Here is a 15,512-nt window from a genome sequence, read left to right as displayed (position 1 = left end):
CCTGGGAGACACAGCCTTTATCTCTTTGTTGTTATTGCCTGCCTTAGCAGCTTTCTGACATCTCAGCCGCTCAGGGGGATTAAAACAAAGGGGTCTGTCTCATTGCTGCCTGGTTCCTGTCGCATTCGTGACTGTAACGGGCTGTTGGCTCTTTCCAGGTCCCTGAGCGTGAGCAGCGTTTCCTCTGTCTCTAGTGCCTCCTCTAGCAGCAGCTCTGTACGCAGCGCCGACTCCGAAGACATGTATGCGGACTTGGCCAGCCCTGTTTCCTCAGCCAGCTCCCGATCGCCAACCCCAGCGCAGCAGAAGAAAGGTAGAGGTACCTGGTTTGGTATTTTCTTCTCCAAGGGGTGCTGGGAAAAGAAGGGAGGGGAGCAGAGGTCTATTTACAGCTTGCTTGGTGATGTTATGGGCTCCAGGAAAATTGCTGAGCGGAGCTTGTGGCTGGCGTAGACTTAGGGGAGCCCAGAGACTTCACCTGAGGAAGGTCAGACTGTGGAGGAGGGAGGCTGTGGAGCAAATACACGTTCACATCCTTCCATCCATGTGTCGCTGGCTGCAAAGATGCCTTTTCCTACCTGGGAGTTCTGCCTGATGCCTCTCCCTTACTCGTTCTCTTTCACCCTTGTGAGGTGATGCTAAATCTTCTGGACAACTCCAATGTCATGTTGCTCTCCCTCTGTTCTTTTAGACCGTAGCAGAGTTGGCGGCAAGAGCCTTTTGTTCTTTGTCTTTTATGTTAAGCATCCTCTCTGCGGAAATTCTGGTTTCCTGAATCTTTTAACCTTGGGGCCATGTGCTATGCTAACTGGTGTGGGCTTTTTCGGTCCCTGGAGCAGCATCCTCTTGCCCTGCCCTCCAAAGGGAGGGCAGGCGAAAGGGATGGATCGCAAGTCACTGTATCTGCTCTCTGGTTTCAACAGGAAAGTCAAAAAAAGAAGATAGCGCTAAAGAGGAGAAGAGGAAACGGGATGTGCCTGCTCAGCTCCTGAAATCAGCCAAGCCCACCCAGGGGAGCAAATCGCAGCAGCTCCTCCAGACCCAGCAGCCCTCAGCCCCCCAGTCTCAGCAAGGGGGCTTCAGTGCCCATAAAGAGATCAAACTGACGCTCCTGAATAAGGTGAGAGGTGGGGTGGGTGCCCTTCCCTCCGCACGGGGGTTCCGAGGAGCCGATGGGACGGAGTCTGGGGCTCTGGGCTGGCGGAAGGGGACCTCCAGGCTCCATGCTGTAGGTCTGCGGCTGGGATTGAAGGGCGACAGACAGAACCAGTTCGGCAGCACACACCCTGTGGTGGCTTGAGTTTGGGACTGTGTTGGCGGCTCCCCTGGGGCACATTCCTGCTGCAGCTTCAAGGGCTCTTCCCCGCTTTCTCGAAGGCTGCAGCCGGAGCACCGAGGTGAAGGCGTGCACGGCGCAGTCCCACATGCGCTGGGGCCTTGCCCACTGAAAGCATGCTTCCCGCACGCTTCTGAGCGAGCTCTCCTCCCACTGCCTGCTCCAGAGCAAACTGCTGACGAGCCATTAACTGAGTCAGGAGGTAAAAGTGGCGATTGCCTCACCTCTCTGGGGTGCCTGCCACCAGCCGCGCTTTCCACGGGGAGCCTGGCGCTTTCCCGTTTACAGCTGAGCCCGGTGCCCCAGTTTGGAGCCTTCGGCTGAGATTGCAATCCAGATCGTGTGGGAGACTTTGGCCTCGTGGGGTTTTGTGCCGGAGCAGGGCGTTGGCCCCAGTCACGTGGGTAGGTTCCTGTTTTTGAAATGTTAATAGTTTTTTTTTCTGACAGTCCAAGTTCCCCATTGCAGTCTGAGGCCGCAGTTTATTCTACTTCCCTGTGCTATGACGTGAGGCGCCTTTATCGAGTCCGTGAAGCATGCTCCATGGGGAGGAGTGTGTAATTACACATAACTACCGGCTGGCACGGTCGGTTTGTGGAAGAAGGCACAGCTCTCCATGCCTCTTTGACATTTGCTATCCTTGGTGCTGCCGAAAAAAAACCCTCTGCAAAACGCTGCTATTTTCCTGCTTCTGTCAATTATGAAAATAGCCCGTGAAACAGTGCAGCATTAGCCTCAGTGCCAGAGGATGCTGCTGTTGGCTTACGGTGGTAGGGGAGTTAAATGATGCCAGTAATGGTTGGGACTGGTATTCGCAAAGCTTAATAGGAGATGTGTGTGCGTGAGCCAGCACATCGCAGGCAATACCTCTGCCTGCTTCCCTCCCCGGTGGCCGCTCAGCTCCACTGTCTGTTTTAATTCCATTTTAGGCAGCTGACAAAGGAAGTAGGAAGAGATACGAGCCAGCAGACAAAGACAGGCCGACCTCTCCTCCAGCCAAACGGGCGAACCTGTCACCTGATAGAGGTGAGACATCAGCCATCCCAGGCCCTCCTGGCCTGGCTGGGTTCCTGCTCTGCCGCTCAAAGCGGTGCTCCAGCGACAAACGTCCTGTGAAAGTCTCTGCTGCAAGTCTACTTGCTGGAGAGGTTAATTGCAGGCATGTGTCCTTCCAAAACCTCAGTGTGCGCGATTGCCACCAGATAAAGCGGGGCGTATTAGCTCTCCTGCTGCAAAAAAACACAGTCGAGGTGAGACGCTCTGGTTTATGAAGTAAGTGAGGTGAGGTCAGCCCTGGGCAGGCCAAACCCGGCCTTGCCTAGCTGTCTTGCGGTGCGCGTTGTGAGTTACCTTGGCTCCACTATGTCTGTGTAACTCCACTGCAAAAAAAAAAAAAAAGCAAGCCCTCACTTTGAAGACACAGCGTGCTCGTCTCTGCTGTAGGCACCCATCCATCCCATAGCGACCTCCTGTTTTCTAGTTGATGTCGTTGGATGTGGCTCTGGAATTCGTAGGGTTTTCCCTTAGTGCATGCCGGGGTCTCCTCTGCCTTGTATTTCAGTCCATTGCTGTGCATCTTCGTTCTCCTGACAGAAAGGCTTGTGGCAGTGCTTAGAAAGGGAGCGCGGGCTGCCAAGGCCGCCGGGGTTGCTGCAATAATTGGCTAGATCACCCGTCCTGCGAAATGAGACGATTTCTCCACTTGTGTCTGACACAATCCGATCTGCCCCGTATGTTTAGAAAGACATGGGCTTTCCAAGTGTTCTCCTGCGTCTGAATCCTCAGCATCAGTGTTAGCGCCTTGGGAAATGGAGCTAGCAAGCCGCACCGAGAGGGGCCTCAATGCCACGCTCCAGCCTTTGCTGTCACTGCTGAAAAACAAAGCAGGGGAGTCGTGGGCCGGAGGTGCCTGGTTTTGACGTACAAGCCAGCATTGACACGTGATGTTGTTTCCCCTGTTTTCTCGGCTGTAGGTGTATCTTGTTGACTCTGGGTGCCAGCCAGAAAAAAAAAAAACTTCTGTGCTAATAGCCTGGTTGCATTCGACTCCTGCAAAGGCAGCGTGGAAGGGACTGGGTGAGGTTGAAGTTCACTAGGATCTAGTTCACAACTACTGCTGAGCTGCAGACAAATGGATGGGCCGACCTAGCAAACTGTGCTGATTTTATAGATACGTAGATGTAATTATATACTCTTATTTGTTGTCTGCACATTATAAAGCATTTTTAAGCGGTGGCAAATGGGGCACAAGCCCTGAAGGCAGCTCAGCCTGGCCTCCTGGTGACAACCATACCCTTGACTGAATTGGGACTGAGCAGGAGGCACCCTGTGGCTGGCCAGTGTTTGTGCCCTCAGCCTCGCCTCCCTGTTCCGTAACCTTGCTGTGATCAGGTGCGCGGTGTCTGCAGCCTTGCCTTCCTCACGGTGTCGGTCCTCGGGAGCAGAGGGCTGCCCTAACGCGCACAGGCGGCTGGTGCTCGGAGGAACAGAGTGCCTTTGCTCCCTGGAGTGCTACTGAAAGTGAGATCAGCCCACCAGCATTGCTGTCCCGGTGCCCTGTAGCAGGGTGAGCTGCCTTCCAGCTATAGTTGCCCCTCTGTGCACTGGGATAACAGTGGTTGAGAAACCCACTGCAGCAAAGCTGGATAATGCTGTCGCAGGACCCCAGTGGGCTTCCCACTGCCAGCGAGTCCCCACAGTGGTTCAGTCTGTGCTGAGTAAACACGGGGGTGATGCTGCCTGTGGATTGGTCCCAGCTGGCTCCGAAAGCAGCAGAACTGCACCCCCCCAGCACTCTTGAAGCCAATACACCCTGTTATCCAGCCAGCGCGGAGCCAGCTCGGGTGCCGCTGTGCCCATTACACGCCAACCAGATGATCTGCCGGGGGGTAATGGAGCACTGGCTTGGCCTGCGAGGGCCATCCTTGCCCCACAGGTCTGCAAGCAAAGCATGGCCTAAAAATGCAGTGGAGGAGCCTTGTTCAGGCAGCTGGAGGGTGAGGAGAGGGCCGGTGCAGCTCCCCGCAGGTGACGTTTTGTACATTTGTACATCACAAGGCCGACTGTGGGTCACAGCCTTGACTAGCTTTTCTGCTCGCCCTGAAGACGGGGTGCACAACAGCAGGTTCCTTTTCTGGCTGCTGCTGGACTTGGCTTTTTGCTGGCAAGATCTGCTGGGCCTGAGGAGAGCATCCTTACGCTGCTGAGCTGGTAGGGTAGGCCGGGTAGCGACCCGTACCTTGGCGAAGAGCGAGAACGTCTCACCTTTTCTTCTCCCAATAGGCTCTCGTGACAGGAAGGCCACCGGGAGACTCTCTTCACCCAAGCAAGAGCGACAGAGGGGCCAGAACCCGAAACCTTCTCCTGCACAGACAGACAGGTCAGTCTCGCCTGTTCTCGTGGGTTGCTTGTGGGCTAGGCTGGGGCTCGCACTCCTCCAGCAGTTGAGTCCCTCCTCTCGGGGCAGCTCTGAGGCCCTGTGGCCGTAGTTTCCAGTTGTCATGGAGGCTCAGCGAGAGGAAGGATGAGGAGCTCCCTGGGCAGGTGCTAGAGGCGCTCGGCTTCACGTGGAAGTCACCAGCTAAGCTGTTGTAGCTCAGAGATGAGCAGGAGCCTGGGGGTTTTCCTGAGGAGCCGACTGGATTAGGTGCAAGCTCAGCCATGCCAGTGCCTCTGCCTCTTGCTAGCACTGTGTAGTGCTCATGAGAAAGAAAGTACAACCCCTTCACCCCACTGCCAAGCTCCTCGTGGCATCTGGCTTGGGTGCCCGATTCTCTCTCTTCGTAGCCTGGCATACCCTCAGCCACTCGTTCTGCTGCTGTGTGATGTTAAAATGTGGTCCCTCGTGAGACCGAATGGTGACTAGCCCTGGCTTTGTGCTTTTCCATCCCCTCTGGTGACAGGTGACCAGCTCACGTCCAATTTCTTGGCAGTCTGCACCTGCTGCCGTGCTGGGAATATCCCATTGCAGAACTGGATGTGTGGCTCCAGGGGCCTTGGGCTGAGCTGTGCTCGGAGCCCTTTGGCTAAAGGGTTGTGGAGCACCTTCTGTGGCACACCTAAAGCTTCCTTGGTCCTCCTTGCCCGTAGCCAGCCAGTGCTGCTTTGCATTTCTCTAATGTCATCTCTCTGAGGATCTCTGTGAGCAAACAGACGCAGCCCTGTCCCGCACCCCTGCGTTCCTTAGCCTGCAGGACTTGTGTCATCCCCTCTCCCCAGCCTGGGGCACAAGTGAGCCTCAATTTCTGTGTGTCAGAGTCTTCCCAAACCAAAACCTAGCCCCGGCTGCCGCAGCCCTGTCCTTCAGGCCCTGAGGTCCTGTTTTCTAGCAGTGAAGAGGAACCCCAGCCTTCCCAGGCTGGTGGTGTTGACCTCATCCTTGGTTCTTGACCCTCTTCCGCCTACTGCTGTTAGGTTTGGTGGTATCGCGTGGTGGGCTCAACGTGCCCAGGCACGGGAGCGGTTAAGGACACACTGGGTTTCTCTAGGGCAGCCAAACGATAGGTCTGTGTCCTGTTTTGAACTCCTTGGGGTTGTTTGGGTCACGCTTGCACAGCCCCGCTTCTCTTAAGCGTAGTATGAAAGGGTGCAAGTGGCATGAGCGGAGGGGACAGTGACTCCCACCGCTGCCAGCAGCAGCGGCGCAGGCTTTCCCGAATGGTCCAAGCCATTAGAAGGAGCCAGCCGAGGCTCAGCCTGCGCCCGCAGCACGTTACCGAGCCAGCAGCGCTGCAAAACCCTGGCAGGCTCATCTGCTTCCCGGTCCTGCCGTCCTTGTCCCACCGTAAGGGGAAGTGGGAAGAGCGGCAGGCTGCTGGCCTCCAGCCCCGGTCACAGCCCCGACCCTGGAAAAGCCACTGCTGCCAAGCTCGCATGCAGGGGAGGGGAGCGTTCCCCCAGCTTTGCTTCGCTTCGGACCGCAGCAAAGCAGCCTTGGAGCAGAACTGGAGCGTTTGTGAGCTCCCCCGCAACTGCCAGATCAGCACCACAAGAGCCAGCGGCATCGCAGGGCAGGGGCTGTCAGGATTTGAGACCACGGGGGTTCTCCCGGGCTGCCCTGCGCTTACCCGCGAGGCTCTCCCCGCTTGGCTTGTATGACCGTGAGCTCCCTCGCACACGTGCGTCCCCCAGCAAGCCGCTCACACCGGCCAGCACGGCCCCTGGGAGTTGCTGTTGTGGCAGCCGTGGGGCCGAGTTTAAATTTTGAGATCTCCCCAGAGCAGCTGATCTTTCACTCTTTCAGCCAGTTTTCCAACCCCAGGCCTTGCATCTTGAACCCGTTCTCTTCCACTGACGCGCAGAGCGATGCTTTCTACCGCGGCAGGTGCCAAAGGGGTTGGTTTGCTCCCTCTCACCACCCTCTCCTCTCTCTCCCTGCCAGGAAACGCCAGCTCTCACCTCAGTCCAAGAGCTCCAGCAAAGTCACGAGCATACCGGGCAAAGCATCCGAGCCGGGCCCCACGGGCGCCAAGGCGGGCAAGTCCAGCACCCTGTCACGACGCGAGGAGCTCCTGAAGCAGCTCAAGGCGGTGGAAGATGCCATCGCTCGCAAGCGGGCCAAAATCCCGGGGAAAGTATAGTGGGCCGTGTGCGGAGCACCGCTCTGCCCCTTAGTGACTGTTCATGTTTTTATAAATAGTGTAAAAGCGGCCACTTTGGGATTTTGCAGTTCTGTCTTATTTTGGCTGCGATTCTTTTTAAAAAACAAAAACCACACAAAAAAAAAAAAACACCGAACCACCAAACATTGAAGTTTTGTCAGCTGAGACGCCTGCGACGACTCGCTCCGGCTCCCGAAGGGCGAGCGGGGCCAGCCCCGGGCTCTGCCGCCGCCGGTTCTATGTAAATTATGCACAGAGGACTCCAGCCCCGTCGGATGCTCTCGCTGTTCCTCTCTTTCTCTCTGCCCTCTCCTCTTTGCTAGCCTTGAGTTGTATTCTCCTAGTTAGCCCTGCTGTGTGTTGAGTGTCTTCAGCAATGCAGTTCTTATATACTGTGTAACGAGAGAGCCGAAAACTGCTGTGAACTACTGGCAACATCACCTTCTCCCCCTGCCCTCCCACCCCAGGAACAAAAATATATATATATTCTTGACTAAAGTCTGATTGGGAAAATGACCTGTCTTTTATTTTAAGCATCGGATTGTTTTAGTTGGTTTAAAAGGAGCCCTGAAGGTGTTGTGGGGATGTCTGTCTAACAAGGAGGGTCCTTTTATTCCTTTTTTTGGTCTTTTTTTTTTTCTTTTTTTTTTTTTTTTTTTTTGAGGGATCTCCCTGAAATAAAGTATTTTGATAACCAGTTCCTCCTTCCTCTGCTCTTCTCAGTCTGCCCCTCTCCTCCTCCTCCCTCCCCTTGGGGGCCCTATCCCCCTCTCTTCGCTCTGTAGTTTATTTTTCCTGCTCTCCCGCTGACCCTGCGGCTGCACCGACCCTGCCGCCGGCGCAGGCACCGGCAAAGAGCTGCTCCAGCCCCCCTGTGCACCCCCCAGTGCTGTGGAACCTCCAACCCCGCAGCCCCCCAGTATTAAACCAGTATCCCACTGCTATTAAAGGTTAGCGGGGCCGAGGCCCTGCCGGGGAGGGGAGCGGGGGGTTCTGCAGCCTGTGGCATTGCTGATTTCTCCCGGCACAATCTGGGGGTGCCTCTGTGCTCGTCCAGACCTTCAGGGGGTGATGTGTGGGGTTGCTGCTCCCCTCTCGCATGTGGCTTAGCCCTGCCTGCTCGGGGCGTGGAGCACCCCATAAAGTCTTCTCTGAAACGGGCCCAAATCCCATCTCTCTGGTAAAAAAACAAAGCGTGGCTGTGCCTGGTTCCCACGTGCTTCCCACCATTACTGTGCTTTCTGTTATACTGGGACCACTGGGCTGCTACGGGGACAGAGCCTGACCCCCAACCCCTTCCATGCCCAGCGTGCGGTGCAGCGGGGCACGCGTGGTGCCGCGGTCCAGACGAGCAGGGAGCCCCGGCGAGCCCAAACCCGGCTCTGCAGTGGGATGGGATGCAAGGGCAGGGGGGTCGTTGAATGATGTGGGGCTCTGTGTGGAGCAGAGGAGGGGAAGGAAAAAAGCCATCTACTCATCCCCCAAACCAGCTGCCCTGGTCCCACCGCATCCTCCCCTCTATTCTCAGCGCCATCGTCCTGCCTCCACGCCACCGGGACATCCCTTGATATGCGCCCGGGGAGCATCAAAGAGGGGTAGACGGAGCCCTTCAGCCTTTTCCAGTGTTGCCCAATTTGGGTTTTCTAGTCTGGGAACGTGACGGTGATATCACTTGGTTAGGCTTACGCAACGGGGCGAGGGCTGGCGCCGTGGCCTGGGGCACAGGGATCCCATCCCTGGGGGTTTGTGGGAGGGCTGGGGCGATGGCGGATGGGTACCCAGGGCATCCCGTGCCCGCTCGGCGGGCACGGGATGCCCTGGGTACCCATCCACCGTCACCCTAGCCTTCCAACAACCTGGACCACACAGCCCCACGCTGCTCCATGTCCATCCCCAGGGCATCCAAACTGATGGACGCCCCCTTCCTTATGAGTCTGTGCACATCCACACCCATCCACCCATTCCCCACCCCACCCCCCCCCACCCCCCAATTCTGGGGGTGTCGGGAGCCGATTTCCGGGCTGGAACACGCTGGGTTGAGAAGGAAGTTAACGACGGCCCGCGGGGAGGAGGAAGGCAGCCAGAGCTGGAGTTTCCAGGTGTGTGTACATCACCTGCCCGAGCACTATATAAAGGCGGCGGTAGCGGCGGTGCTGCCACTCGGCCGCCCGCATCCCTGGGGGAAGCAGTTCCTAAGGGCACCCCCACACACACATCGCTGTGCTCCCACACCCTCGACGCCCACCTGATGGTAACGCCGGGTCTGAGGGGGGAGGTGGGTGCGGTGGGGCTGCGGGTGCCAGCGGCGTGAGCGCAGGGTGGCAGCTGGGATGGGGTGAGAGCGTGGGTGTGCATGGTTGTGCGTGGCGGGGGGGCGCGGGGGGGGGGGGGGGGGCGGGTGTTCATGCCATGTGCGGGTGTGGGTGTGCATGCACATGCGTGTGCGCAGAAGGGCTCCCCAGCTGGAGGGGGTGGAAATGTGAACGCCGGCGGGTGCTGCCGTGCGTGTGTGTAGATGCACATGTGCTGGGGATGCGTGTGTCTGGACGCGTCGGGCTGCCCGTGCGTGTGGAGGTGTGCACCCTGCTGGGGGTTTTTCCCCACATATGTGTGTGCTGGGGTGTGGGGGGAGTCTCGCACTCTATATGTGTAAGGGCTGGCCAGTCTTATATGTGCACGTGTGCCTGGCTCTATGCCCATATGCTGGTAATGGAGGGGGGGGTGTGTCCCTGGCTGGTGTGTGTCTGTCTATGTGCCCATGGAAGGGTAGTTTGGGTGTAGGCATGTATGCTGGTAACGTGTGCGTGAGAAAGATAGACGCATAGCATTTTTTCTGTGCATGTATTTGCACAAATGCATATGTCCACGTAAGCATATGTGCTGGTCCCTCCGTGTGGGTGTGTGGCTGCACACAGGCTGATAGCTCCGCGCGTGTCTGCGTGTGCGTCTGCACAGCAGGGTAGCGTGGCACACATAGGTGTGCTTGTGCATAAGCACGTGTTCGCGTGCACACCAGTGCTGATGCGCTATTACGCACGTGTGCTTGTACCCTTTGCGCTTGCATGCACATGTGCTGCTGCTCCGGGTGCCCACGCCTGTGCTGATGGGCTCTGTGTGTTGTGCAGCGCTGGATTGTGTGCTGGCACCGTGTGTGTTTGTGTATACAGGTATTCTGTACGTGTGTGCGCGTGCACAAATATATGCTACATCTCTTGGGGGGGGTTTGTAGCTGATACATGTGTGCGCACACACACTAGTCCTCTAGGTGCTGGTGCCTGTGTGGGTGCATGCGCCTGCTTTTGGGGTGAGGGTGCAGGCACACAGGTGCTGATACGCTGCATGGCAAAGCCCTCCAGCGCTGGGGGGGGGGGGTGTGTGTGTGTGGTGTGCGTGAGCTCACCCCAAAGGGACCCCAGGGCAGCAGGGGGAGTTGGGTCCCTGCTCCGGGTTGTGTCCCCAGGAGGGCGGGGGTGGGTGCCAGGGCAGGTGCCCTGTGGGACGTGGGTCTCCCCCTCTAACCCCACACTGGCTCTCGTGCAGGGCTGGCTCGGCGCCCTGGCGCTGCTGGGTGTCCTGGTGCTGTGCTGTGGCCTGCGCCGCCCCAGCAGCCCCCAGCACCATCCCCACGTCCACTGCTACAGCGCGGGCGAGCTGCGGGACGGCGAGGCCCCCGCGCACCTCCTGGGCCGCAGCCTGCGCTGGGACCGCTACGTGCCGGTGCAGCTGGTGCCGCAGCTGGAACGGTTACAGGAGGCCACCGGCCACCGCCGCCACCGCCGCCACCGCGAGCGCGCCTGCCCCGCGCTGCAGCTCCGCACCGGCCTCCACAGCGAGCCCAACGAGCGCTCCATCTCCCCATGGCGCTACCGGTGAGTGCCCCTGCCCCGGACCCCCTGCCCCGTGCTGGCTGCTGCACCGTGCCTCAGTTTCCCCGAGCATCCCTTACCTGCCCCTTCCCAGGGCACCCCCCCCCCCGTTGCCTGCCCGGAGGGGTTGAGCCAAGCATGGGGTGGGGTAACTTGGCGGGCGCTGAGGAAGGGGCTTGCTGACCGTGCCCCCCTCCCCTCCACCCACAGCATTGATGAGGATGAGAACCGCTACCCACGCAAGCTGGCCTTCGCCGAGTGCCTCTGCAGCGGCTGCGTGGATGTCAAGACGGGTCGGGAGACGACATCGCTCAACTCGGTGGCCATCCACCAGACCATGATGGTCCTGCGGCGCAAGCCCTGCCCGCGCCCCACCGGCCCTGGCCTCATCACCTTCGAGGTGGACTACATCAGGGTGCCGGTGGGCTGCACCTGTGTCCTGCCCCGCACCGGGCGCTGACACCGCCCCCCCAGCTCCCGTGGAGCCCCGTAGCGTGACCGTGTCACCACATCCACCCTCACCCGTGCTTGTTTTAGAGCACCCACCCGGCGCCCCCACCCCCCCATAGCCGGGTGTCCCCCCCCAAACCCTCACCTTGTTATTTATGAGTTATTTATAAGCCTTGCTGCTGGGGGACTTTTTTTTTTTTTACCTGTATTTATTGCTGACCCCCCCCCACCCCCGCAAAGGCTGCAACTCTGGGTCCAGCATCACCCCATGGTGCCCAAGACCCTACGGCCGGACCCTGCGAGCACTACCCCGGGGGCTCGCTGGTTATTTATTCCCCTGCAGAACTATTTATTGTCTCCTCTATATGTGCTATTTAATGCCGGCAGCGTGCAAATAAAGGCTGAGCCCCGGGCATGGTCCTTGCTCTGTTCCCAGCCAGGGTGGCGGGGACGTCGGTTCAGGGGACAAAGGGGTGCAGGTGGGGACGGAGGCGTGCCCACGGGTGTCCCAAGGGGTGATGCTCAGCTGTGCGGGCATCTCTCAGCCCCAGCGCAGTGGGCAAAGCACCAGTGCACCCAGTGCAGCAGGGCAGGAACAACTGGGAGGCAATGCAGAGGGTGGCAGGGCAGGGGGCTGCCCCACACCCCCAGCCCTGGGGGCGACCAGCCCCAGCACCCGCAGCATCCCACCACCCACACCTTTCCCACGCTCTGACCCTCCTCAGGCACCCACGTTCCACGGACCCAGCGCCCCCTGCTGGGGCTGCCCCACGTGCCCTGCCAGCACCCATGGGTGCTCTGGGGCAGCCGCACCCCTCACCGGACCACGGCTCGTGTGGGGGGCAGGGGGTGCCCAGAGCAGCTGATGCCCAAGGTGGGGGTGGGGGTGTCAGGGATTTGTCACACCCCCCCCAGCACATGGATGTGGCTATTCCTTGTGCCCCCCATGTCACACCCAGATGCCCTCCAGCACCCACACGTGGGAAGGGAAATGTGTCGTCCCCACCCCCACCAGGGGTGACACCAGCCTTTGGGGGCTCCTCTGGGACACGCTGTGCAGCTGGGGTGCAGATCCACTCCTGGGGACCACGTGCCACCGTGCATGTCCCCCCCCCCCAGCTTCACCCCACCATTGGGCCCACGGAAGATTTCAGGAGGGCACAGCAGTGTGGGGGTTCCCCCTGCCCCCCCTCCCCATGGCAGGAGGGCCACGGCCCTGCAGCAGCCACACTCTGCCTTCCCCCACTCCAGATCCTGCTGCTCCACGGGGTTTGCCCATAATTGGGCTGTTTGTCCTTAAAACCCACCCCAAACCCAAACCCAGCAGCCGCAGCCCCCCACACCCCCCCAGGGGAGCAGGACGCAGCGGGAGCCGGTGCCTTTCCCACTTTTTATTGCAACAGCAAAAGTGGCAAAAAACAGCAAGAGCCGGTGCAGGGAGCAGAGCTGCCTGATCCCCCCGGCCCTGTGGGGCTGCGCAGCCTGGGGACCTCTCGGGATGCTGGGGATTCCCCAAAGAGCTGCGGTTCCCTAGGGATTTGGGGGTCTCCCAAGGAGCTGGGGCCTGCTTGGAGAGCTGGGGATCCCCCAGGGCACTGAGCACCCCCAGGGATTTGGGGATCCCCAGGAGCTGGGGAGCCCACAGTGAGCTAAGAATCCCCAGAGACTTGGGGACCCCCAGCAGCCTGGGAGCCCATGAGAGCTGGGGAGCGCTCAGAGATTTGGGGATCCCCAGGAGCTGGGGAGCCTCTGGGAGCGGGAGACTCCAGAGGGAGCTGAGCATCCCCGGGGATTTGGGGATCCCTCGAGGAGCTGGCGCTCCCCAGGGATTTGGTCATCCCCAAGAGCTGGGGACCCGCCAAGGCGCTGAGCATCCCTGGGGACTTGGGGATCCCCAGGAACCAAGGAGCCCGGTTTCCCCCGAGGGACCAGGGTGCAGCTGGGAAGTGGGAGCACGAGCAGCGCAGAAGCAGCAGGAGGGCCCCCCCGTTACTCAGCCTCGACAGGGATGGGGTTCACCTGACCCCCCACCTCCACCGGCTGCTTTTTGCGGGCGTCGGCGGGGGGCCGGGGCGGGGGGTTGCTGGGTGGCTGCTTGATGGTGTCCCCCACGTGCGGCCGCTCCCGGGGCTTCTGCTCGATGGGTCTCCACTCCTCCCCATGCACTGCTGCCTGCAAAGCCAGGGGGCCATCAGGGGGGGGTCCCTCCTCCAGCTGGGCCCCCAGCACCCCAAAGTCGCTCTGCACTCACCAGCAGGTAGATGCCACTCGCGATGCCCAGGCAGACGGTGCCCAGAATGGTGGAGAGGAGGAAACCAGCAGGGACGGCCAGGCTGTGTGAGAGACTGGGGGTTCAGGGGGAACCTGGGGGGGTCTGCACCCCCGCCCTGACCCCACACCCCACTTACACAGCGTGCAGGATGGCTCGGATGTAGTAATTCCTCGTGAGGGGCCCAAACAGCTTCACCACCGCTGTCATGTACTTCTGGCCGCTGCAGAGCAACACTGCGGGGGTCAGAGGTAGTGTCCGCCCCCAAACGGGGCACCCATCCCCACGCTGTCCCCGCATGGGGTGCCCCAGAGAACCCACCCGTGGGATCCAGCTCTGCTCCCACCCCACTGCTCCCGACCCTGGTGCCATATCCCTGTATTTTTGGGGGAGGGGGATATCAGGACCCCCAATATGGGGGGGGGGAGGAACACATCACTTACCATCTCTCCATGGTGGAGCCCTTTTTCCGCTTGCTCCTGGGGTACTCGAGCAGGCAGACCAAGACGCCTGCCACGCTGCGGGGTGGGTGTGTCAAGGAAAGGGGTGCTTGGGGCCAGGATCAGTCCCTAGGCACAACCCTCACCCCAAAAAAGGGCTGTTTGGGGGAGGGGAAAAGTGATTTGGGCCCAGACTCGGGAGGAGGATGATGTCTCCCCCCCATCCATGCCTCCCACCCGAATCAGTGCAGGGTTTTCCCCACAGATCAGCCTCGGGCATCCTCTCCGCAAGGATACATGGCGTATGCCGCGAAGTACCAGCCCTTGAACTGCCCCGCCACGGCCACGATCCCGCCCGTCAGCATGACTGTGGGGACAGAGCGGGGCTGGTGGGGTCCCTGCTCGGGGATACAGCCCCCCCAACCCAGGTCACAAACCCCCAACCCGGGATACAGCCCCCCAAACCCAAGATACAAACCCCCAACCCGGGATACAGCCCCCCCAAACCCAGGATACAAACCCCCAACCCGGGATACAGCCCCCCAAAGCCGGGATGCAAACTCCTGGATTCAGGGAAGGGAACTGGGGGGGCTCTGGGCTGGGGGGCTTTGGGGGGCGGTTTTTGGCCCCATGGCCACATGCCACCTCCACCCACGAGCTTTGCTCCCCTCTGGCTGCCCTGCGTGGGCAGGGAAACTAGGGAGATGAGGACAAGGGGGAAGAAGAGGAGGAAGAAGAGGAGGAGGAAGAGGCTTTAGCCCTGCGCATCCCCAGCGGGGCCGGGACTTCCCGGTGCCTCCCACTTGCGCCACCCCGGAAGCCCCCAGCGCCCCCCGGCCGGCGGGGCCGGGACCCCCCCGAGCTGCCCCCGCCCCCAGAGGGGCTGTGCCTCTATGGACCCCTCTCCAAGGGCTCGGACCCCCCCCTCCCCGGGGCTCCCCGGGGCCGGGCGCTGACTTCCTCCAGCCGCGGGCTGCACCCGGGGGACAGAGGCTGCACCGGGCCGGTGCGGGGACACCCGCGGCCGGGGGAGGGGTCCCGGGGGTCCCTGCGCGGGGCGGGGGTGCTCAGGGGACCCTCTGCACCTCCCAGGTCCCCATCACACACCTGCACGCCCCCCCAAAGTCCCGTACTCCTGCACCCCCACCCCCTGCACCCCCACCCCCTGCACCCCCAGCCGCTCCAACCTCACCCCCAGCCCCTCCACCCCCCCGGACCCTTCCCCCCCGCCTCCGAGAACCCCCCCACTCACTGAGCCCGGCCGCCAGCGCCTGCTCGTTAGCCCACATAGCCCACTCGATCTGCCCCATGGCTAAGCTCAGCTCTGTTAGGCTCGGCTCTGTTAGGCTCAACCCGACCCGGAAGGCCGATACGGCGCTACAATGTAACCAAGCGCATGCCACGCCCCCTAGCCTGATGCCACGCCCCCTCTCCTGTAGGCCACGCCCCCCATGGGGACCCTCGCCAGTGAAGGGGACACAGCACCGGCCCCGGGCCAGGGGACACCGGGGCACAGGGGCCATGCGGGGGCAGGACCTGCCCCCAAGGGAC

At 60.6% G+C, this 15,512-nt stretch overlaps 3 protein-coding genes across 17 annotated transcripts in view; 2 read left to right on the top strand and 1 right to left on the bottom strand.

Annotated features, from left to right (window-relative positions):
* ZC3H18 (zinc finger CCCH-type containing 18) overlaps positions 1-7,633 on the top strand; it is a 50,551-nt gene extending 42,918 nt beyond the window's left edge. For 9 of the 13 annotated variants that reach the window (XM_075101188.1, XM_075101186.1, XM_075101184.1 and 6 more), the window contains 5 exons: positions 159-319; positions 924-1,120; positions 2,266-2,362; positions 4,619-4,715; positions 6,717-7,633. In XM_075101188.1, the coding sequence (XP_074957289.1) occupies positions 159-319; positions 924-1,120; positions 2,266-2,362; positions 4,619-4,715; positions 6,717-6,915 (751 nt within the window). In that variant the 3' untranslated portion in view covers positions 6,916-7,633. The remainder of the gene's footprint in view (positions 1-158; positions 320-923; positions 1,121-2,265; positions 2,363-4,618; positions 4,716-6,716) is intronic. The other 4 variants (XM_075101189.1, XM_075101187.1, XM_075101185.1 and 1 more) reach the window with 1 other exon arrangement.
* A 1,477-nt stretch (positions 7,634-9,110) lies between these two features.
* Positions 9,111-11,657, top strand: IL17C (interleukin 17C). Its single transcript, XM_075100979.1, has 3 exons — positions 9,111-9,187; positions 10,477-10,805; positions 11,013-11,657. Exons 1-3 carry the CDS (start codon positions 9,185-9,187, stop codon positions 11,260-11,262), a joined length of 582 nt encoding a protein of 193 aa, XP_074957080.1. The 5' UTR covers positions 9,111-9,184; the 3' UTR covers positions 11,263-11,657.
* A 971-nt stretch (positions 11,658-12,628) lies between these two features.
* CYBA (cytochrome b-245 alpha chain) lies at positions 12,629-15,371 on the bottom strand. 3 transcript variants are annotated; one of them, XM_075101175.1, is made up of 6 exons: positions 15,214-15,371; positions 14,259-14,328; positions 13,965-14,039; positions 13,661-13,744; positions 13,504-13,585; positions 12,629-13,424 (listed from the first exon to the last, which is right to left on the bottom strand). In XM_075101175.1, the coding sequence occupies exons 1-6, from the start codon at positions 15,269-15,271 to the stop codon at positions 13,242-13,244; spliced, it is 552 nt and encodes a 183-aa protein (XP_074957276.1). In that variant the 5' UTR covers positions 15,272-15,371; the 3' UTR covers positions 12,629-13,241. The 3 variants fall into 3 exon arrangements, with proteins under 3 accessions (XP_074957276.1, XP_074957275.1, XP_074957277.1); XM_075101174.1 differs by having other exon boundaries at positions 13,661-13,757; positions 15,214-15,359; XM_075101176.1 differs by lacking the exon at positions 14,259-14,328 and having other exon boundaries at positions 13,661-13,757; positions 15,214-15,352.
* Between the last annotated feature and the right edge of the window lie 141 nt (positions 15,372-15,512).

This window comes from Phalacrocorax aristotelis, chromosome 8 (assembly GCF_949628215.1).
Source record: "Phalacrocorax aristotelis chromosome 8, bGulAri2.1, whole genome shotgun sequence".
In the NCBI taxonomy this organism is placed as follows: Eukaryota; Metazoa; Chordata; class Aves; order Suliformes; family Phalacrocoracidae; genus Phalacrocorax; species Phalacrocorax aristotelis.
The sequence above is the reverse complement of the archived record's forward strand: the minus strand, read 5'-3'. Positions and strand labels throughout refer to the sequence as shown.

Coding starts and splice junctions, on each gene's coding strand:
- IL17C (XM_075100979.1), top strand. Junction 10,806..11,012: donor ATCTCCCCATGGCGCTACCG/GTGAGTGCCCCT, acceptor CTCCACCCACAG/CATTGATGAGGATGAGAACC.
- CYBA (XM_075101174.1), bottom strand. CDS start 15,271: ATGGGGCAGATCGAGTGGGCTATGTGGGCTAACGAGCAGGCGCTGGCG. Junction 14,040..14,258: donor TACTTCGCGGCATACGCCAT/GTATCCTTGCGG, acceptor CCCACCCCGCAG/CGTGGCAGGCGTCTTGGTCT. Junction 13,758..13,964: donor GGCTCCACCATGGAGAGATG/GTAAGTGATGTG, acceptor TGACCCCCGCAG/TGTTGCTCTGCAGCGGCCAG.